This window comes from Brachyhypopomus gauderio, chromosome 16 (genome assembly GCF_052324685.1).
Source record: "Brachyhypopomus gauderio isolate BG-103 chromosome 16, BGAUD_0.2, whole genome shotgun sequence".
NCBI lineage: Eukaryota > Metazoa > Chordata > Actinopteri > Gymnotiformes > Hypopomidae > Brachyhypopomus > Brachyhypopomus gauderio.
The window spans coordinates 7,854,871-7,872,448 of NC_135226.1; the positions used below are offsets into that span (position 1 = coordinate 7,854,871).

Below are 17,578 nucleotides of genomic sequence, written 5' to 3' on the forward strand. Positions count from 1 at the left end.
CGGAATTGTTCAGGCACTTGAGGATGAATCCCTACAGAATAAAGACTACAGGCCACATCAGTAACTGTTAAACATAAATATGAACAAGTAAAGTTGCAGTACAGACTCAAGCTTGTAACTACTACTTACCTACAGTAGTACTCAAACATACAACTACTGATTAGCTACACTGTGCACAGTACTAAATTGTACTCAAAAAGTCCTGATTACCGAGGGAATGCACGCAATACTACTCGTACTAAAAACCGAATGAGTACAGCTCACACAGTGTTACCACAGTACTATTACTGCACAGAGGCAACAGCCGTGTCTGTTAAATTTTGAGCTATTTCCAGCTCTTGACAAAACTCTGACGGGCGTCTTCATGAAGAACGGCGTTTAGTAAGCAGTGTACCTCTCAGCGGATCTGTTTGGTTTTTCTAACAAGAGTTACATTGATTCTCACGGAGCCAAACTACTTTGAAGACTGACAAATGATAATGGAGGTATTAGCTAAATTTTAATAAGTTGTTTCCTCTACAAAAGTATCTTTGCTCAATTTATTTGGTAATACGCTTTAGTCTGAAACTTTGTGCATATATTTTGTCACAGGATGCCAAGATGAAATTTTTGATTAAAAATATATCAACATAGAAAACAAGGAGGCTTGACAAATGTCGTCAGCACAGATTTCGTTTGCGTGAGCATGCGTTCCCGAGGACTTCATTCCTTAGAGGGCGTGAATCTGAGGGACAGCTGAATTAAATGCAACACTTGGTCCGCATTCACATTTTAACCCACATGAACAGTAATAATTCATATTATGGGTGAGATGCAGTAAAAGTCACATTTATGTTGCGCTACACCTCGAGGGGGGCCCTAGGAACTGTAAATGAAGACCACATCTCATATATGATTTGGTTTTAAATTACTTTAACAGTTACCTGTTAACGTTCCTGTTAACGTTAATTTTGCTCTTAAATCAATATATCGTTTTCATACTGCATTTAATACTCAACAGGACAATGATGCTTTAACATATTTTAATTGATGATGGGCATTTATTTCAATTATATAATTAGTACAATTGCTAGTGAAAAGGCACACTATTCGTGCATGCTTGTGATACCACCTACACTTCCTTTTAAGCCAGGAAAAACCCTGCCTGTATGCATGCAGTACTACTCACACTAAAAACTACTGCTTACATATGACATACACAGGCACACAGAGCTAAGAAATATACTGAACACCTACAGTATGCACACAGTACTACTCATACTGGAAAATTAGGGATGCACCAATATTGAATTTCCCAGGCCAATATGATTAGCACATTATTGTGGTTTGTACCAATATTAATAAATTATCATTTTACCATTATGCATTTTTAACCAAGTTCCAAGTGTAAACTATATGTTATAATAAGTGTAAGACATGTTAAACTCAAAAAAATGGATAAAGAAATTAATTTTACATAGCTATGTTTCTCAAACGTTAAGTAGCATCAGGTACAAAAAAGCCTGTGGTTGGAAAACCCCCCAGGAAAAAACATAACAGCAAACCCGTACCGTCTCCAACATCAGACACGGTACTAAATGAATACATGTAATAAAAATAACACAGCGCTTAACTTGATGGAAAAATTATTCCATTTTAGAGCTTACAGAACTAACTATACAAAAAATTACTGATTTTGACTCAAACTAGAAAACTACCATTTGCTTACAATATGCACTAATGCTAAACTGCTCATTACTTACAATATGCAACATGGTAGTAGTCATACTGAAAATGCTCAAGCACGCTGTAAACCAGAACATTTGCAACGTTCAAACAAACTTCTCGTCAGCCTTCTTGCCAGAGAGCAGGCCGTGATCTCACCCTGCCCCAGACACCGTCATTACCCTAAATAAATCATCATAAACCCTTTGAATAATCATTCTGGGGTGAATGAACCCGCTGTACTGGTGTAAAGCAATAACGCCCCACGACGACAGCCCGTCTCCGGCCGGGCCGTCCTGTGGTACGGCTTACACAATCTATGCAAAAACCATGGAGCGGAATTGTACTTTGGTCTATGCACAAAATCATATCAGAAAAGTGTCCCCCAGTGTTTCTGCAAGAGGGTTAAAGAGCGTTTTATTTCCCTAGCATGCTGGGAGCTGCATAAATGAAGTTCTGCTGAGTTCCTTACAGTCTACTGTTGAACATCAGCTAATGGAAGCGCTGAACTGTAGGACTCGGACTTCAGTCGTTCAGGTGATGGAAACGACACTTTTACGAGGAGTAAACGAAACCGAAATGAAGCCAACAAACCAGCTCACAGACGCAAAGGACCTGCTCGTTCCCTTAACTCTACATGCACCCAAAGACAAAAAGAAAAAATTGTTTTCCATGTATTTAATAAAATGTTCAAACCCTTCTGGTGTTATTCAAGTACAAATATTGTAACACCAAGAGCATCTACAATATTGCATATCCAACTCCCACTGCACTCCTGAGAGAAACGGAGATTAATCATTTTCTGCTTCGAGAGTGACACATAAAGGAACAGCTAAATATAAGTGTGAGAAATGTCGGAAGCGTCAGGGCTTCGAATCAAGCGCTTCGCCCTTAGCAGAGGGATTTTTAATAAACAGCTCTTCACCTAAACCAAGAGCTCGACCTTGGGGAGCCCCTGGTCCTGTCGCCCAGACTGGAAGCCCCACACAGCCTCTGCGTTGCAAAAGCTTTCACACTTTCACAGGTTTTTACCACGCGGATTACATCTTAGCAGCAACAAGGCAGCTACAAACGTTTTGCGCTCCAAGGAGCCGAAGCCAAATATGTAAAAAGGCCGAAATCGATAAAGGCCGAGGAAAAATTGGAGAAAAACAAGACGTAAATGAAGGAAAAGAAGAGAGAATAATAAATGAGAGAGGGAAGGAGAGGAAGAGAGAGGGAGGGAGGAAGGAAAGGCAAACAGAGACATTGGCCTGGCTCCAACTTCGTCTCTGCGGCTCCCCGGATGTAGCGCTGGCCCCGGTGCAGGCCGGCCGAGACAAGGGCGGCCACGGAAGTGTTAACGCGCCCTGGCCACACCGCTCTCGCCTCCCCTCCCCCACCCCACACTTCAAAGGTAACGCCGTCTCTCCGCTCGACCCCGCACGTCTGCCAAACACAGGCCCTCTCAAGGGCCACGGGCTGCGGCGGTTGGTGCTTTTAAGAAAATAAAATAGAAGAAAAGAAAGAAAACGAAAAAATCTCCCGTCCTGTTTAGTAAGCCCTCCGTGCTGGGGGTACTAAGGACTCCGTATAATACTCTTTAAGACAAACAAAAGAACATAAAATGGTGTGAAGTAGGAGGTGTGGAAGGTTAATGTGAACCACAGAGGATTCAGACAAGGGCCAGATCTGTCTGATCCATGCAACCCTGCAGGTCACGACTGTTCAAATCGAACGGGGGGCAACATGTACTATAATTACATCAAGGTAGGTGAGACTGCTTTGATAAAAGACTTTTGTGTCAATGTTAGCATCATGAAGGAAAGAACACAAGAATACCCAGACAGGCAGGGGTTTTCCCCTTCCAGACCTGCTGTTATTACACTGTATAACAGAGGCATATGTGATTAATAAGCACATCGCAAATTATACTGAACGCAGTCAATCGGCAAATACAAAAGGGCTAATTTCTTACATCTGTTTTCGCAGAATTAAGTTAGATGTGCGAGACAGAAGCCAACAAGCCCGAAGGAGGGCGAACAAAAACGGATCAGAACCTGGACAGAACGCGACCTCCGTCAATAACCGACACCTTTAGGACGTCGGCTATCAACAATTAGGAAAGGTACGTCCTGAACTCATAAAAGCAGGTCGCAACCAGAAGAAGTGTGCGACCCCCGCATCAGTGGGTCGGCGTAGGACCCGTGTTTACCGCGTCAGTACCTCCACCACCACCCAAACGCTCCGCCCACCGATGTAACCCGGCCCAGCGCAGGGGCGGCTTTAACGAGCGATCAAAGATCCGGCGCATTCCTGCGCCGGGCGCCAGGGAGAGCAGCCGGGGGAGCGACGTCTTAGCTCAATGCCTTTAGCAGGGTGCGCGCGCACACGCGCACGCTCGCCTCCGTGCCAAGACACATGACACGGGAGTGCTTGTGTTTGGAATTTCATCTTTATCTCCGCTTTCTCTGGGCGATGTAGGCTGCACGTGTAAACACAAACCAGTCATGTGGGCCGCGATTAAGAGATCGAGACAGAGATACCTCTGTCTGGTTCGGTCGTTCCAGGCTGACGTTGTGCTGAGAACAGCTATTCTGCGTTGGTTCTGGACGTTTAGCTAATATGAACTTAGAGCATACCTGTATGGGACTGCCCATCTCAGCTACCTTTTAACGTCCAGAGTGAGAAATCACCCATTATTCTTCTTACTGACTGCTGCCACCGTACAGTTAGGTGTAAAGTGTAGGTATTGATCTATACTGCTTGTTTATTTATTATACTCTAAAACCACAAAACTACAGATCTGCACGATGTAGAACTCTGTGTTACAAAAAATAAACCTCATAACACTTTAGAGTCTAAGGAACCACTCCAAAAGCCCCGATATTCTTGACAGTGGAGATAAAACTAAAATTCACAGCTGTGTCCATTAAATTAAATTGTGTAAATGTCCTCAATGATCCAGAATTCAAACACTGGACTAAACTCTCCAAACAGCTCATGAAGTGCTTATAAAAAGAGAAACTGCATTTGAAGATCCAAACAAAACACTAGCTGTAACATTGAAACTGCATTTCTGCCCATTCTTTTGCCATCACTGATTTCAATCGGCCTCAGGCTCCCAGACAGTCCACTGTATTTAGAACAAACACTCACGTGACACAGCCCACTGCATTTAGAAGAAACACTCACGTGACACAGCCCACTGCATTTAGAACAAACACTCACATGACACAGTCCACTGCATTTAGAACAAACACTCACGGGACACAGCCCACTGCATTTAGAACAAACACTCACGTGACACAGCCCACTGCATTTAGAACACTCACGTGACACAGGCCACTGCATTTAGAACACACACCCACGTGACACAGTCCACCACGTTTAGAACAAAGACTCACGTGAGACAGTCCACTGCATTTAGAACAAACACTCACGTGAGACAGCCCACTGTGTTTAGAACAAACACTCACGTGAGCGGTAATCCAAACAGGACATTGACTGGGTACCTGGGTATTTCTCAACTATATGCTCTTCTCTTCACAAATTGCGTTTATGAGTGTAATGACTGGAGCTCTTGGGGAGCAGAAGAAATGAAGGCATTTCCTTATTCAGCAGATTAGCTGACTAACTCCACATTTCCAGCTGGCTGCTGTATGCAACAAAGGCTCATCAAAGTGTCTATGTGACATTAAATTAATTATTAATCAATTATTTTATAGTTTTCCAGAATTTCAAAGTCCTTTATGAGCTTACAAAGCAACACATACTTATCAATGAGTGTTTACAGCTTACTCAGACAGTTCTATACTTATCCAGTGTAAATCTAGCCAACTACTGTAATTCTGATCAGAAAATAACTATTACTGACCAAAAACCAAAGCTGTGTGGTTACATGAAACGTCGCTCGGCATGGAGCTGAAGCAGACCGGGGCAAGGAATTAAACTTTAATTTGCAGAGCCCAGTTCTGTCTGGGCTGAACGCGGCGGGAAACACATGACACACAAGCTCTTGGTGCCGGGGCCCAAGCCAATTTATTCAACCTTTCGCAGCTGCATGCACCAGAGAACATTCACTACACTTTAACGCGCTCTCCAAAACCCACGCTCGGCGGATGACATGGGGCCAGGGCTCGCTCTAATTCTTTTTATCCCGTCTACCTTCCTGTCCATAACCGCTTTTCCACAGACCATTAGACCCCCCCCCCCCCCCCCCCCCCCCCCCCCCCCCCCCAATGCTCCAGCACTTTCAGCAATAAGGCACTGTTAAAAATATATAAAAATCTCCCCACTGTAGCCTGGTAGCAGGTGGAGGCCCCTGGTGGGGTGTTCCCCGCCCATCTCGGAGGCTGCCGGGCACTGGGGACAGAGCCGAGGTGGCCCTGGTACTGCAGCATGGCCCCCGGGGCCCGGCGAAGATATCCGGTGGCAGCGAGCGGACCCGGGTCGAGATCAGACAGCCGGCCCCAGGAAGCGGCTCTCGGGAAAGGTCAGGCGGCGTGGGCCCTGGCGCTGGCCGGCACGCTGGCGTGGGGGAGACAGCGAGCGCACAAAGAACACCGAAAAATCGCGGCCTTCCCCGCTGGAGGGATCCATACCGCGCCTGAAGGCCGAGAGCCTTTATTCCACCCAGCAAGGTCCAGGATCGACAGTGGTCCGATATCCGATAGAGCGGGGTAGGCTGGTGCGACGTCTGATACACCGAGAGCTTCTGTTATTGATGTACTGTAAGTTATACGTACACAGCGATGAAGCGAAGAAGAATAAATCTTCATGAGGGTCTCATGCAGCAGGGAGCATGAATCTAAACAGGGACCCCAAAGTTATTCACCTGAATAACCTGGTAATTCACTGATGCCCTGATGCATTAGTGTATGGAACAGAAAAGACACATAACTAAATTAGTTGCAAGGCCCTCGGTTTTACATCCAAAAACTGGAAATGCTACCGATGCCATTTCTTTTACAAAATCCGTCTCCATGCTTGCACAGGGAGACAGTGTACAAAAAAAAAAAACTTGAAGTTTTTTCTACAAGTGCATGTCGCAAATTTGAACTCTTTAAGCTCAGTCAACAACTCCACGGAAGAACATCTGAGACAAGTGAAAGCCTGAACTATTCCTGTAACAAGAGAGGACGTTTTGTTTTGCTTTCTGAAGGACAAAGCTGAAAACCTTAGCTCCTCTTTTTGCAGATGACAAGTCAGCTTTTCATCTCTCTTCTTCAGTTGTCAGTCTGCCCACCGTCAACCTCAATTTCTCTCAACCTCTCCAGCACGTTGTATACAAAAGTTAATCATAGAGAATGACACGCGGGTTAAGACGCGAACATCAAAAGCCTCTCAGCGACGTTTTAAGATTTTTTTCTTATTTGTTCCAGTTTCGTGGCCGTAAATAAAGTGAAAGGTTGGCCGCAGTAAAAGTAAAAATATCTGGCAGTGACCGTCGTGTCTCTAAACTAGACGTGATCTACCGTTTGTCATCTGCTCGCCTATGCAAACACATCGAGACCCTCCCCTGTGCTCCATGATAGATAGATCAACTTTATTATTATTATTGCCAAAAAATACATTTTTGTTTGGACATTTTCCAGCTGCTCTCCGGTCGGGAAGATCCACTACACAGAAGTTCAGATCTGCTGGTCCAAATATGCCTGGGTTTATAATCAAGCAGTATGTTAAAGTGATGATAAAACAAACACTAATCCGTCAACACTCACCAGACGACCCCGAAAGCTCCGTATCCGATGGGCCGGTCGGGTTCGATGTCCAGCTGCTGCTGTAAGTGGTGATGGTGATGATGATGATGATGATGGTGAGCCTTGACGGCGGCGGCCTGAACCTGGGCCGGCGCTACAGCGGACCCCGGTCCGGGAGCCTGACCCGGAGCGGGCGAGGGAAAGTACGGCTGCTGCTGGCTCGGATTGAGCATCACCGCCGCCGTGGACGCGTGCTGCTGGACGGGGTGCACGGCGGCGGCCGAACCGGGGTGCTGCAGGTGGTGCTGGCCCGGGTGGTGGTGGTGCTGGAGGTGCGGGGGAGGCAGGTGCGGGAGCTGGTGGTGGTGGTGCGTGTGATGGGCCGACACCGCAGAGGCACCGTTGTATGCGGCCATCATTTTAGCGGCATTAGTAGTCGTGGTTCCGCAAAGAGCCATTCAACCCAACAGCCGGATAAAAACACAAAACAAAAGGGACACGAGCAAAAAAATGGGTCTCCGATGAGATCAAAGAGGAGATGGAAGGCTGTGGAGATAGTGGTCGTCAAACTGTCATTTGGCTGTCATTTACGGAACCGGGCCGCCAAATCCAAACACAAACGCTCGGAACACATGAGAATAAGTCTGACTGGATGTCATATTAGCAGGCGTGCGCTCCCTCTCATAATAACTCTATAATAACTCTACAGCTTTATCCTTCAATGATCTGACCTACTTCTGAAAAACCTTCTAAACGCAGGCACCACCAGCAGATTGTGGAGAGGTTTGACTAAAATCGCGTGTGTATCCCAGGTGAGGCAAAACAACGCCAAACTGAATGCAAAATAATAACAAAAATGTTATTATGAGGAAAAGAAGAGAAAATAAAAACCCCCCGCTCCCCCCACAATAAATAAATAGTGCACGGCCTTAATTCTGCCCCATGATGGAGGTGCGAAACGCCACGACCTCGATCTTATTTCCCTCTTTTAGTGTGAAGGGGGATCCGGCGGATTCGTGTCGGGTGGGGATCACACCATTCATCTTTTGGATCTCTTCATATCGGCCATATGAAGTGATGCAGCGCCGCTGGTTCCGCCGCCAGGGCTGCATGCAGTTTGGAGAAGTTGCGCGGATCTCAACCAGGCCGCTGACTCGGTCGGTGGGTGCTGGCCAGATTACTTGTTTTCGGTGCCGAAAGTCGACGGGATCCCCTCCATATATGCCAGATACAGCTCGAGCCCGTGCTGCACAGCCGCCTCGGGTCGGATCGGAACCTCCAGGTTCGCTGCAGGCTGGACGGCACCGCGGGGTTATTATTGCAGCTCCGGGTGCAGCTCGGAAGAGCTGGAAATGTGGGTCGCTGTCTTGTGAAAAACGTCAAAATTCCCGAAGCTCCTCTTTTCCCGGAACCCCCATGGTGTTGATCAAACGGGCCGATCCTCCTTTCCTAGAACGAGCCAAAAAACCCCAAATTCTTCGCAAGGCGGTCAACTTATTTTCTCCATCGGTTCCGGTGTGTGTTCTCCTGGGTCACCGCCACGTTCTTCTCAACAGCGCAGGCATAAATCCAGCAAGAACAACAAAATAAAACAGGAAGGAAAAAAGAAACGAAGGAATCAAAAGGAAAAAACATCCAGTGTTGGTTGCAGTCACAAAACAAGCAGTCAGTGTCGCTCCAGCCGGATGGTGCTACAGGACCTACAGCACACGCGCAGCCCGGGCGGCGCTCGAGCCCGTCGCCTGCCGTTGTGATTGACGGTCGTTCGACCAATCACAGCGTGAGCTTCGCGTTCTTAACGCGACGCTGTCCAATCGGTTTGCGGAGAGACGGAGACGGACGTCCTAGCGAAACAAACGGGCCCTGTTGAATGTGAAACTGACGCCATTGCGGCTCTACAGCGCGGCGGCTGGTAGTGAAAAGTGTACGGAACCGTTGAGCCCAAATGGCGAGCTACGGTCTCGCTTGCCTACAACGGACGGAGGCCAAGCAAACCGACCAATTATCGCTCGCCACTGAAGAGCGTTTTTTCGGACTAAGATGATTGCCATGATTCGCGAGCCAATTATTCTTCACATGGTTGAGGTGTAAAGGTGAGGGCGTCCAAGTTTGTGTGATCATCATTCAGGCAACTTTATTGTCTCTGTCGCTGCGCAATATCCACACGAAGACGAAATATTGTTTTGTCAGCCTCTGTTACAGTCAGTAGTAGGAAAATAATTACTATTCAGAAATGGAGTTACGTTTTTAAACGTGCTTTTAATTTATTTTTTATCTCGTTGTTTGTGTATTTACCCTGGTCTTTATTAAACCTCACACTTATAAATACTAGAATATCGATTGCTTACTTCATCAAGCTTATAAATGTTTTATAAGAAAACATCAAATAAAACGAACATGATCATTTATAGTACGTTTGAAAATAAAAATGAGCGTTAAATTATAGACCTACAAAGAAAACACAATATTTGTTTGTGTAAGAGAAATATACCCACTTGCTGGTAACTTTATAAATAAATTCATTGTTAATGTGGCTTTGGCTGAAATAATATCACACAGACTTTTCTTTCAAGGAAATGGTGTCATGACAATTAGAGGGTTACCTCTTGTTGAGACTCTCCCTGTTGCAGCATTAAGCAGTGAAACTAATTCAAGGTGAGCCACCATGGAGAATTCCAGGAACTGTGACTGTCTAACGCTTCTCATTAGATACTGTCACTATTTAAAACAAAGCAATTAATCCCCTGCCTAGGCCGAAAATAAGATGGTGTCCTCCTTTAAGTGCAGTCCTAGTTCTTATAGATGAATGTGACATGATCTACATTGAGTCTCACTATGCAAGTCTCCCGCCCAGGACGATTATCTTGGACTCTCGGAAGGCGTGGCAATCGGGCCTGGTTGTCGCCTGCAGAGAAACCCAAATGCTCAAACAGGAACGGCAAACACTCCTTTTTTCTGTCCTAATGATCTGAAACCTTCAGTTTATATTTAATGCATTGTACGGTATTTAAATATCAAGACCTTTTGTACAAGTAATTAAAGCTGCAGGCCTAAACAATGGACTCTGGTTTGGTTGCTAACTAATGAATTATTTAAACGTCTTGTTGATTTCTTGATACAAACAACATGTAAATGCATATAGCACAATGCTACAATGATTATTTACCCATATAACCAATATAGGTGGAACTACAACTCCCAGAAGCCTCTGGTACGAGGTCAAGATCTTGTTCTGAAACCTGTGAAATACTGTTGTCCAAAAGTCATATTGATTTTATTTTGCTCATTAAAATTATAATCAGGAAGATGCTAATGATTTGGAGGGGAGACAGAGGGGAGCTGCAGTCTTGAGATTGGGAGACATTACTGACTCACTGTCCTGTAGATTTAAAAACAACTGTGCATATCTCCCATTTCAGCAGAGACAGGTCACACAATACAAATACACAAGTCATTATAGGTGAAAAGCATGAGTTCTTTTGCAAAACCCACATAAACCTAAAGTAAAATAACCTTGAAACCCACTGAAGTCCACTTTATCAAGACCATCTCTCCCGTGTTTGATGGATCAAAGCTTTGCTTTCTCTTGCCTTTTGTGCCTTTCTTAAGTGTACAGAGTGCCTCTTGAGCCACGAGGCTCTGAAGATGCGGGTGCACTGAGGTACACGTGCCTGAAAATAACCTGAAGCAATCAGAGGGAGGAGAGAGATTGTCTCGTAAAAATAACTCCTGCTTTTCACCACCAGGTGTCCTGATGAACACTGTGCACTTCATTGCTATGGTGCTTAATTTATCGATTTCCACTAACACTCGAGGTCATCTGGGGGCACCCCATTATCTACACATAATTTTATCTGGCTCTTATGATGTTGTTGTATACATGCAATCTCAAATAAAGATCTTTATTTGCAACAATATTGTCTAATTTTCTTTGGAGCTGCTCTTGTTTTGAGGAACATCTTTACATTCTGTCTTATATTAATCCAGTTTGACACTGTATTAGTCATAAAAACTCCTTGCTAGAAGTTTTTTACCATCCAACTTTAAATGCATTTTGCCCACATAATATGTTTAAATGCAAATGCATTGATTTTGATGTTGGGTAGTGGGGTTATCGTTTATTGCACAAAACAACAACTATATAGTTGCTAGTTTGGGGAAATTCAGAAAGTCAAAAGCATAACGGACATTGTTCGCTATACTACACATATTAAATATCTGGTGAATTTGTAAGACATATTCATCATTGTTCCTTTCACTTTGCCCTGCTTTGTGGACACAAAGAGTCAAAAAAGCTTTTCAAAAAGATGAAAAAAAAGTTAAAAGAAGGCAAGCGAAGTCGTAAATGGAGTGATGTAGGAGCGGCGGAGAGATAAGGTGGCCTGAGCCTCAGGTAATTACAGGCACCCTGATACCATCGATCTGGTTTGAAGACGCTGCTTTGCTGTTTGTGCCAGATTTGTTGCACTAAGGTGATCCAGGCCCGGCGATCCAGACAGAAAGCTGGTGTCCTAGTTCGGGTTCTGCCACAACACTCGGGCAACGTGCCGAGGATGTGCGTGGAGCAGGACTAGACCATAGTTTGTAACTGGAGCAGAAAACAGATGGCCCGGAGCACACGTGAAAGCATCAAAAACAGGCTGTTGGTTAACAGCGACGGAGGCTGCCTGTTCATTCGTTAGAAATATGATAAACGAGGAAGCGGGGAATTTAGCCAATCAATACTCTCCTCTGTTCAGGTGCGGCATGGAAGAGCTATGATCTGTAATTACACCACCCACACGGTGCTTTTGTCCGCGGGCTTGCTTGTACAGCGGCTGTGGTGCATGAGTAGAAAGAGTTTCAAGCATATCTTATATCTAACCGGGAAGTCTAACCCGCATGAAATAAACAATTTGTATGGCATGACTTTTTATTCACCTATCTAAAATAAATGATAGTTTAATCGCCGAAGGTCATCTTGACAGGAGTCTGTAGACAGACACCAGTCCATATCCAAAGACAGAGAGACACTAGTCCCTATCCAAAGACAGAGAGACACCAGTCCCTATCCAAAGACAGAGAGACACCAGTCCCTGTCTAAAGTTAAAAACACAGTCATGAAGCACTCCCCAGTTTTGTCTTGCCATGAATGACATCACAAAACCATACGTGACCAGAAAGTCTTGCTGGAGTAAGTGAGTCCTTAGGTGAGAAATTCATCACCGCCAAAGAAATTATAGGACCACTGCAACAGAAATGCATAAATTACAAACTGGTGGAAATATGAAACCATTATTGACCCACACAGAAAGTGTGGTATGCTGCTTTGAAGTTGCAAGATACCTCAAGAAAATGTCAAAATACCATAAATCCATAGCAATAAACTGACCTCAACCTGTTGATTTATGTGTAGCCCCAGGACATATCTTTCTGTGTCTACAGCTGGATGCCATACTGATATTTGCTAGTCATAAAAAAAAGCTAGTGGTGCCATTTACATTAGATGAACATGAATCAGAAATGAATCAGAACCCTTTATTCATTCCACACTTTTATAAGTGCATTTGTGTTGTTGATGTGATTTGATATATCTACCATTTTTAATGAATCACACATAATGATTAAGTGAAAAACATGTTTTTAGAGTTCTAAAAGTTCATTAAAAATCAAAAACGAAACCTTCTATTCACAAAAGCATTTAGACCCTTTTATGTGGTACACCAAGTTTTGATAAGGTGCATCTTCTTTAATAATCTTTTAGATATGAGTAGAACTCAGTTGGACTCCATTTGTTGCAATTTGAATTGACCTGAGTCTGTAGGGGCCCATCATAAATGAGAGGACAACCAAGTTATCAAATCCCAGGAATTGTGTGAAACTCCTTAACCACATTGTTGCAGCTCACAGATCAGGGCAGCATTAGTTATAGGGAGCTAGGGCTTTCAGTCTTCCCAGGACCACAGTGACCTTGACTTTCAGTAATTTTGAATTAGAAGAAGTACAGCACAGCTTGAGCCCTCGTAGAGTCTAACAGAGCTCCAGATGGCTCTGCGTAGATGGTGGAACATACTGGATGGACAACCATCTCTGCAGCACTCCATAAATCAGGCCATAAAGGCGGAGAGGCAAGATGGAAGCCTCTTTGGTCTGAAGGTCCTGTGGCAGTCCACCTGCACGCAAAGTCAGACTAGAGCTGCAATTCATCTGTCATCACAACAATATCCCGAAGCCCTCGGCTATAGCGGTGCTCTATTGGCTACAGAGCAAATCTCTGAGAGCCTGTTTACACCTTGCATTAACTTGTGTTTGTGATGACTGGATCACATTCGGATTTCACTTGACCGTGTAAACAATAAACAAAACACCCAAAAAACAGTTGTAAACATATTCATGACACTCTGCGATCAGATCATGCGAAGCAGATTATAGGTGGTCAGGGATGGATCATGACCACTTTTAAGTATAAACGGAACGCATCTTCTGTATCCGCAAATAATTACGTTACTGGAATTAAATCTGCCCGCTTGTTACAGAAACTGCAGCTGCCAAACTGGGCTGTGTCATACCAGATATTTTGTTGTCTGTTTTAAATGGTTTCTGCCCATAATACACTGGTAATAGCCTTTTTAGAAACCATATTTAAGGTTGGTTTCAGGAAATAATACAGCAACAAAAACTATTTGTGGATTAATGTGCTTTTTTATGTGGGAAAGTAAGATTGGATGTCATCGGGACACATTTTTGTGACAAATGTAAACAGAATCCAGCAAAAGTAAATCTTGATACAATCCGGATATGAAGCACATGTTGATGTTGGGAGTAAACAGGCTCTGAATGTCTCAGAGTAACCTAGACAAAGCCTGGAGTGGAACCTCATCAAACATCTGCAGAGAGACCAGAATCTGTTCAGAGATACTCGCCATTCAGTCTGATGGAACCTAAGAGCCTCCACCATGAAAAATGGGATAAAGTGCCCAAAATCAAGGCGTGTTAGTGTATGAAAGGGGCTACAAAGTGCTGAAGAAAGGGTCTGAACCCTTCTCTGAAAAAGAGCTCTCAGGTAATTTGTCTTTCTAAAAACATGTTTTTGCTGATTAAACGTAGATAGATGGGAAAATGACAGTAGCATCCACCCAGAACCAATTCCACAATAACGTATGCGATCAAGGGGTCTGAATTCTCGCTGAGTACACTGTAAAATGAAAAGCTTGTTGTCATGTCAGCATTGCTAGTGGGGAATAGGACAAAGAGCACAAAATGAACAATCACTCAGGCCCATAGTGAGGCCGGGTCAAGTGAAAGGAGCCCATGAAAGAGAGAAAGAAATAGAGAGCATGAAACAGAGAAAGGACAAATGAGAGGGATTTAAGAGAGAAGTGATGAATGAGAGAGAGAGAGAGAGAGAGAGAGAGAGAGAGAGAAGTAAGCCTGTGTGTTGCATTTTTGACACAGCTGCAGTATGTACTGGCCCACACTGAGGCCCGGTGGGACTGACCTCTCACTCTCGGAGTCAGCTCTATTTAAAGAGCACAGAATATTTCTGCAGTCTATTTTTAGACCCGTGCCTTGGGCACATTTCCATCGGCGGGTGTGAGGGCAGGAGTGAAATCGCTCACGTTTGTGCTCACGTTTGCGGCACGGTCACTTTTCTTTTTTGTCTTCCATTCTCACACGTAGCCCAAAGCCGTCACGGGCCAGGTCAATCAGCGATCACATTCACAGCACATTTGATTTAGAAGGTTTGGGAAATGTAACAGCGTGGTGAAAAGCATCAGTGAGTAGAGGTGATGGGCTCTCCACCCTTTCTCATTTGCTGTTCTACTCTTTTGGCATTTGCGGATCTTAAGAGGACAAGCTTGAATCGGCAAGCAGCCCAGGGAACACGGGACCATTCATTATTCATGATTATTGCCTTTTAGAGTGGATGGTCCCTGTGGATATGGCTAGCAAGAGCAGACCGGCCTTCTGTCTATAAGCATGTATATGTTCCATGCTGGATAAACTCTACACAGCAAGTGCAGGCAGAAATCCTTTATCTTCAGAATGGATCTCTGGTGCATTATCTTGGAGGAAACATGAAACAGGTCACAAAGAAAGTGCTTTCTTGATTGTTTGTTTCTTTTTTTACTTTTACTAACTTCTCTGTAAAATCTGACTTCATTAAGACTTGACCTGTTCAGTTTTTTTTCCAACTATATGTCTAAATATAGGTGCAAGCGTCGACCCATGGGGTCCGAGCACGTTTTAGCATGTCTCTGCAAGTTGGCAGTTGATGTGATAGTACCCCATACTGATACAAGTTCACCAGCATCTGTGTTTTGCATCTCAGGACTGTTCTATTTTAAAACCAGTAGTTTTTGACTGTTTCATAAAGAGCAATTCAGCAGTCGTATTATACAGATATGATACAAAAGTGGAGCCTATATCACTCCCCAAAGGTTGATTCCAAATAAATTCTGCATGCATCCACAGCCTGTATTTTTGTACATACCATTAAAGTTTCATGACAAGTTTCCTTTTAGCTAACCAAATAAACACTTGGTTATGGAGACGTATATATGGAAACTGTAGAGGGTTTACAAAGTCAATATGTGTTCAATAATTATGTATAACCAAGCTTTGCAAATTGTGTCTAGACCTAATGTCAATATCTAGTTTGTATTAATGTACATTTGACAGGAGGGCTATACAAAAAAACATATTTATGGAAAACTGTAATACAGATTAAGAATACTTTAGAATTAAGAATACTCAGAATTAGAATACTTTTTATGTAGTATAGTATATGTAATGTATATAAAGAGCCCATTACAGCTGAAAATTGTATAAATAAATGTTCTTTGCCAAGTTTAATGAGAATTGCTCACAGTTCCTGAATTATAGCTGTTTGACTCAATAAGGATTGATGGATTGTGACTGACCACAACACCACAATGTGCAGCACTGATAATAGTTGAGGTCCATTCATTCATTTATCCATTCTTTCTTTTTTTAAATCTCCAAATCCAAACGGACCCAGGCTGCATCATCAAGACTTTTGTCTCTGGGTCACTCTGACCCAAAACCATAAATATGTTATAAAATTCCAAACGCTGTAGTACCGTAGTTCATTTTTATGAGAAGCACTCCCATCAGGCTGGTTCCTGCCACGTCTGATAAATGTCTTCATAATGTGATGTCATCTTTTAAAGCTTTAGCCACCTGCCTCTAAAACCCACAAAAACTCTCTGACATTGCTGCTTACATTTTTAAAAGTCCACAATTTCAATAATTACTTTCAAACTTTGATTATTTTAGGATATGTTTTGAGTTCATATTGGGTGAACACAAGATAGAAAACAGAAGGTAGAAAGTAGATATCAAGGTAGAAAATGTAGAAAACACAGGTGATTTATGTCAACATAACTTCAGATTTATGTCAACATAATTGCTTGGTTTGAATCCCATTTAATGTCCCAAAGAAAAAATGTCTTTAGCTTAATCAGACCACATACTGGTATATATGTCACACGTGGTCAACTATCTCAAACTCCATTGTAAAATATGTCAGATTTCAGAAATATTGATCAAGCTGTCCATGAGTAAATAAAGTAAATTCATGAGTCCATGAGTAAATGAATATTTTGACACTAACTGTGTGCCAATTGGGTGAAAACCCTATACTAGTTTGCAAAAGTAGATGTTACTTATTACAAACATTAGCAAAACTATCCATCCTGGCACAAATGTATTGGAGGGGACTAGGACTTCATCAGAGGTCAGGGATTAATACTAAAAACTATAATTTCTAAACTAAAAAGTGTGAATGTTAAATGTATGTCTTGTTGTACAGAAGTTATGTGCTAAATGATTTAATGCTGCACTGCAGTGCCCCCTTCAGGCCAATAAGGGTGTTTGTGGAGCTTCACACAGACCGCACCTTCCTGTCAAGATTTTACAATCTTTGGTGCCAATTATATTTTTGGAGAGAAAAAATCCTGAGCCATAACAGTGTCTGACACTAAGTGCTTGAACCCCTAATAACTGGAATTGGAGATTAGCCAATAAATGATTATGATGTTTAAGCTATGCTATACTCTCCTCTGCCAAAAATGAACATTAGTTTTCATACCAAAACAGTATTTATTCTTAAGAACAATTCATACAGTAACAATTTAATTATTAACTCAATAATTAATTTCATAATTTTGAATTCAAATTAAATAATTTAA

The 17,578-nt window shown here is 43.2% G+C and overlaps 1 protein-coding gene across 1 annotated transcript in view; it reads right to left on the bottom strand.

Annotated features, from left to right (window-relative positions):
• nlk2 (nemo-like kinase, type 2) overlaps positions 1-9,122 on the bottom strand; it is a 41,680-nt gene extending 32,558 nt beyond the window's left edge. The window contains exon 1 of the mRNA XM_076977451.1: positions 7,407-9,122. Within this exon, the coding sequence (XP_076833566.1) occupies positions 7,407-7,843 (437 nt within the window). The 5' untranslated portion in view covers positions 7,844-9,122. The remainder of the gene's footprint in view (positions 1-7,406) is intronic.
• Between the last annotated feature and the right edge of the window lie 8,456 nt (positions 9,123-17,578).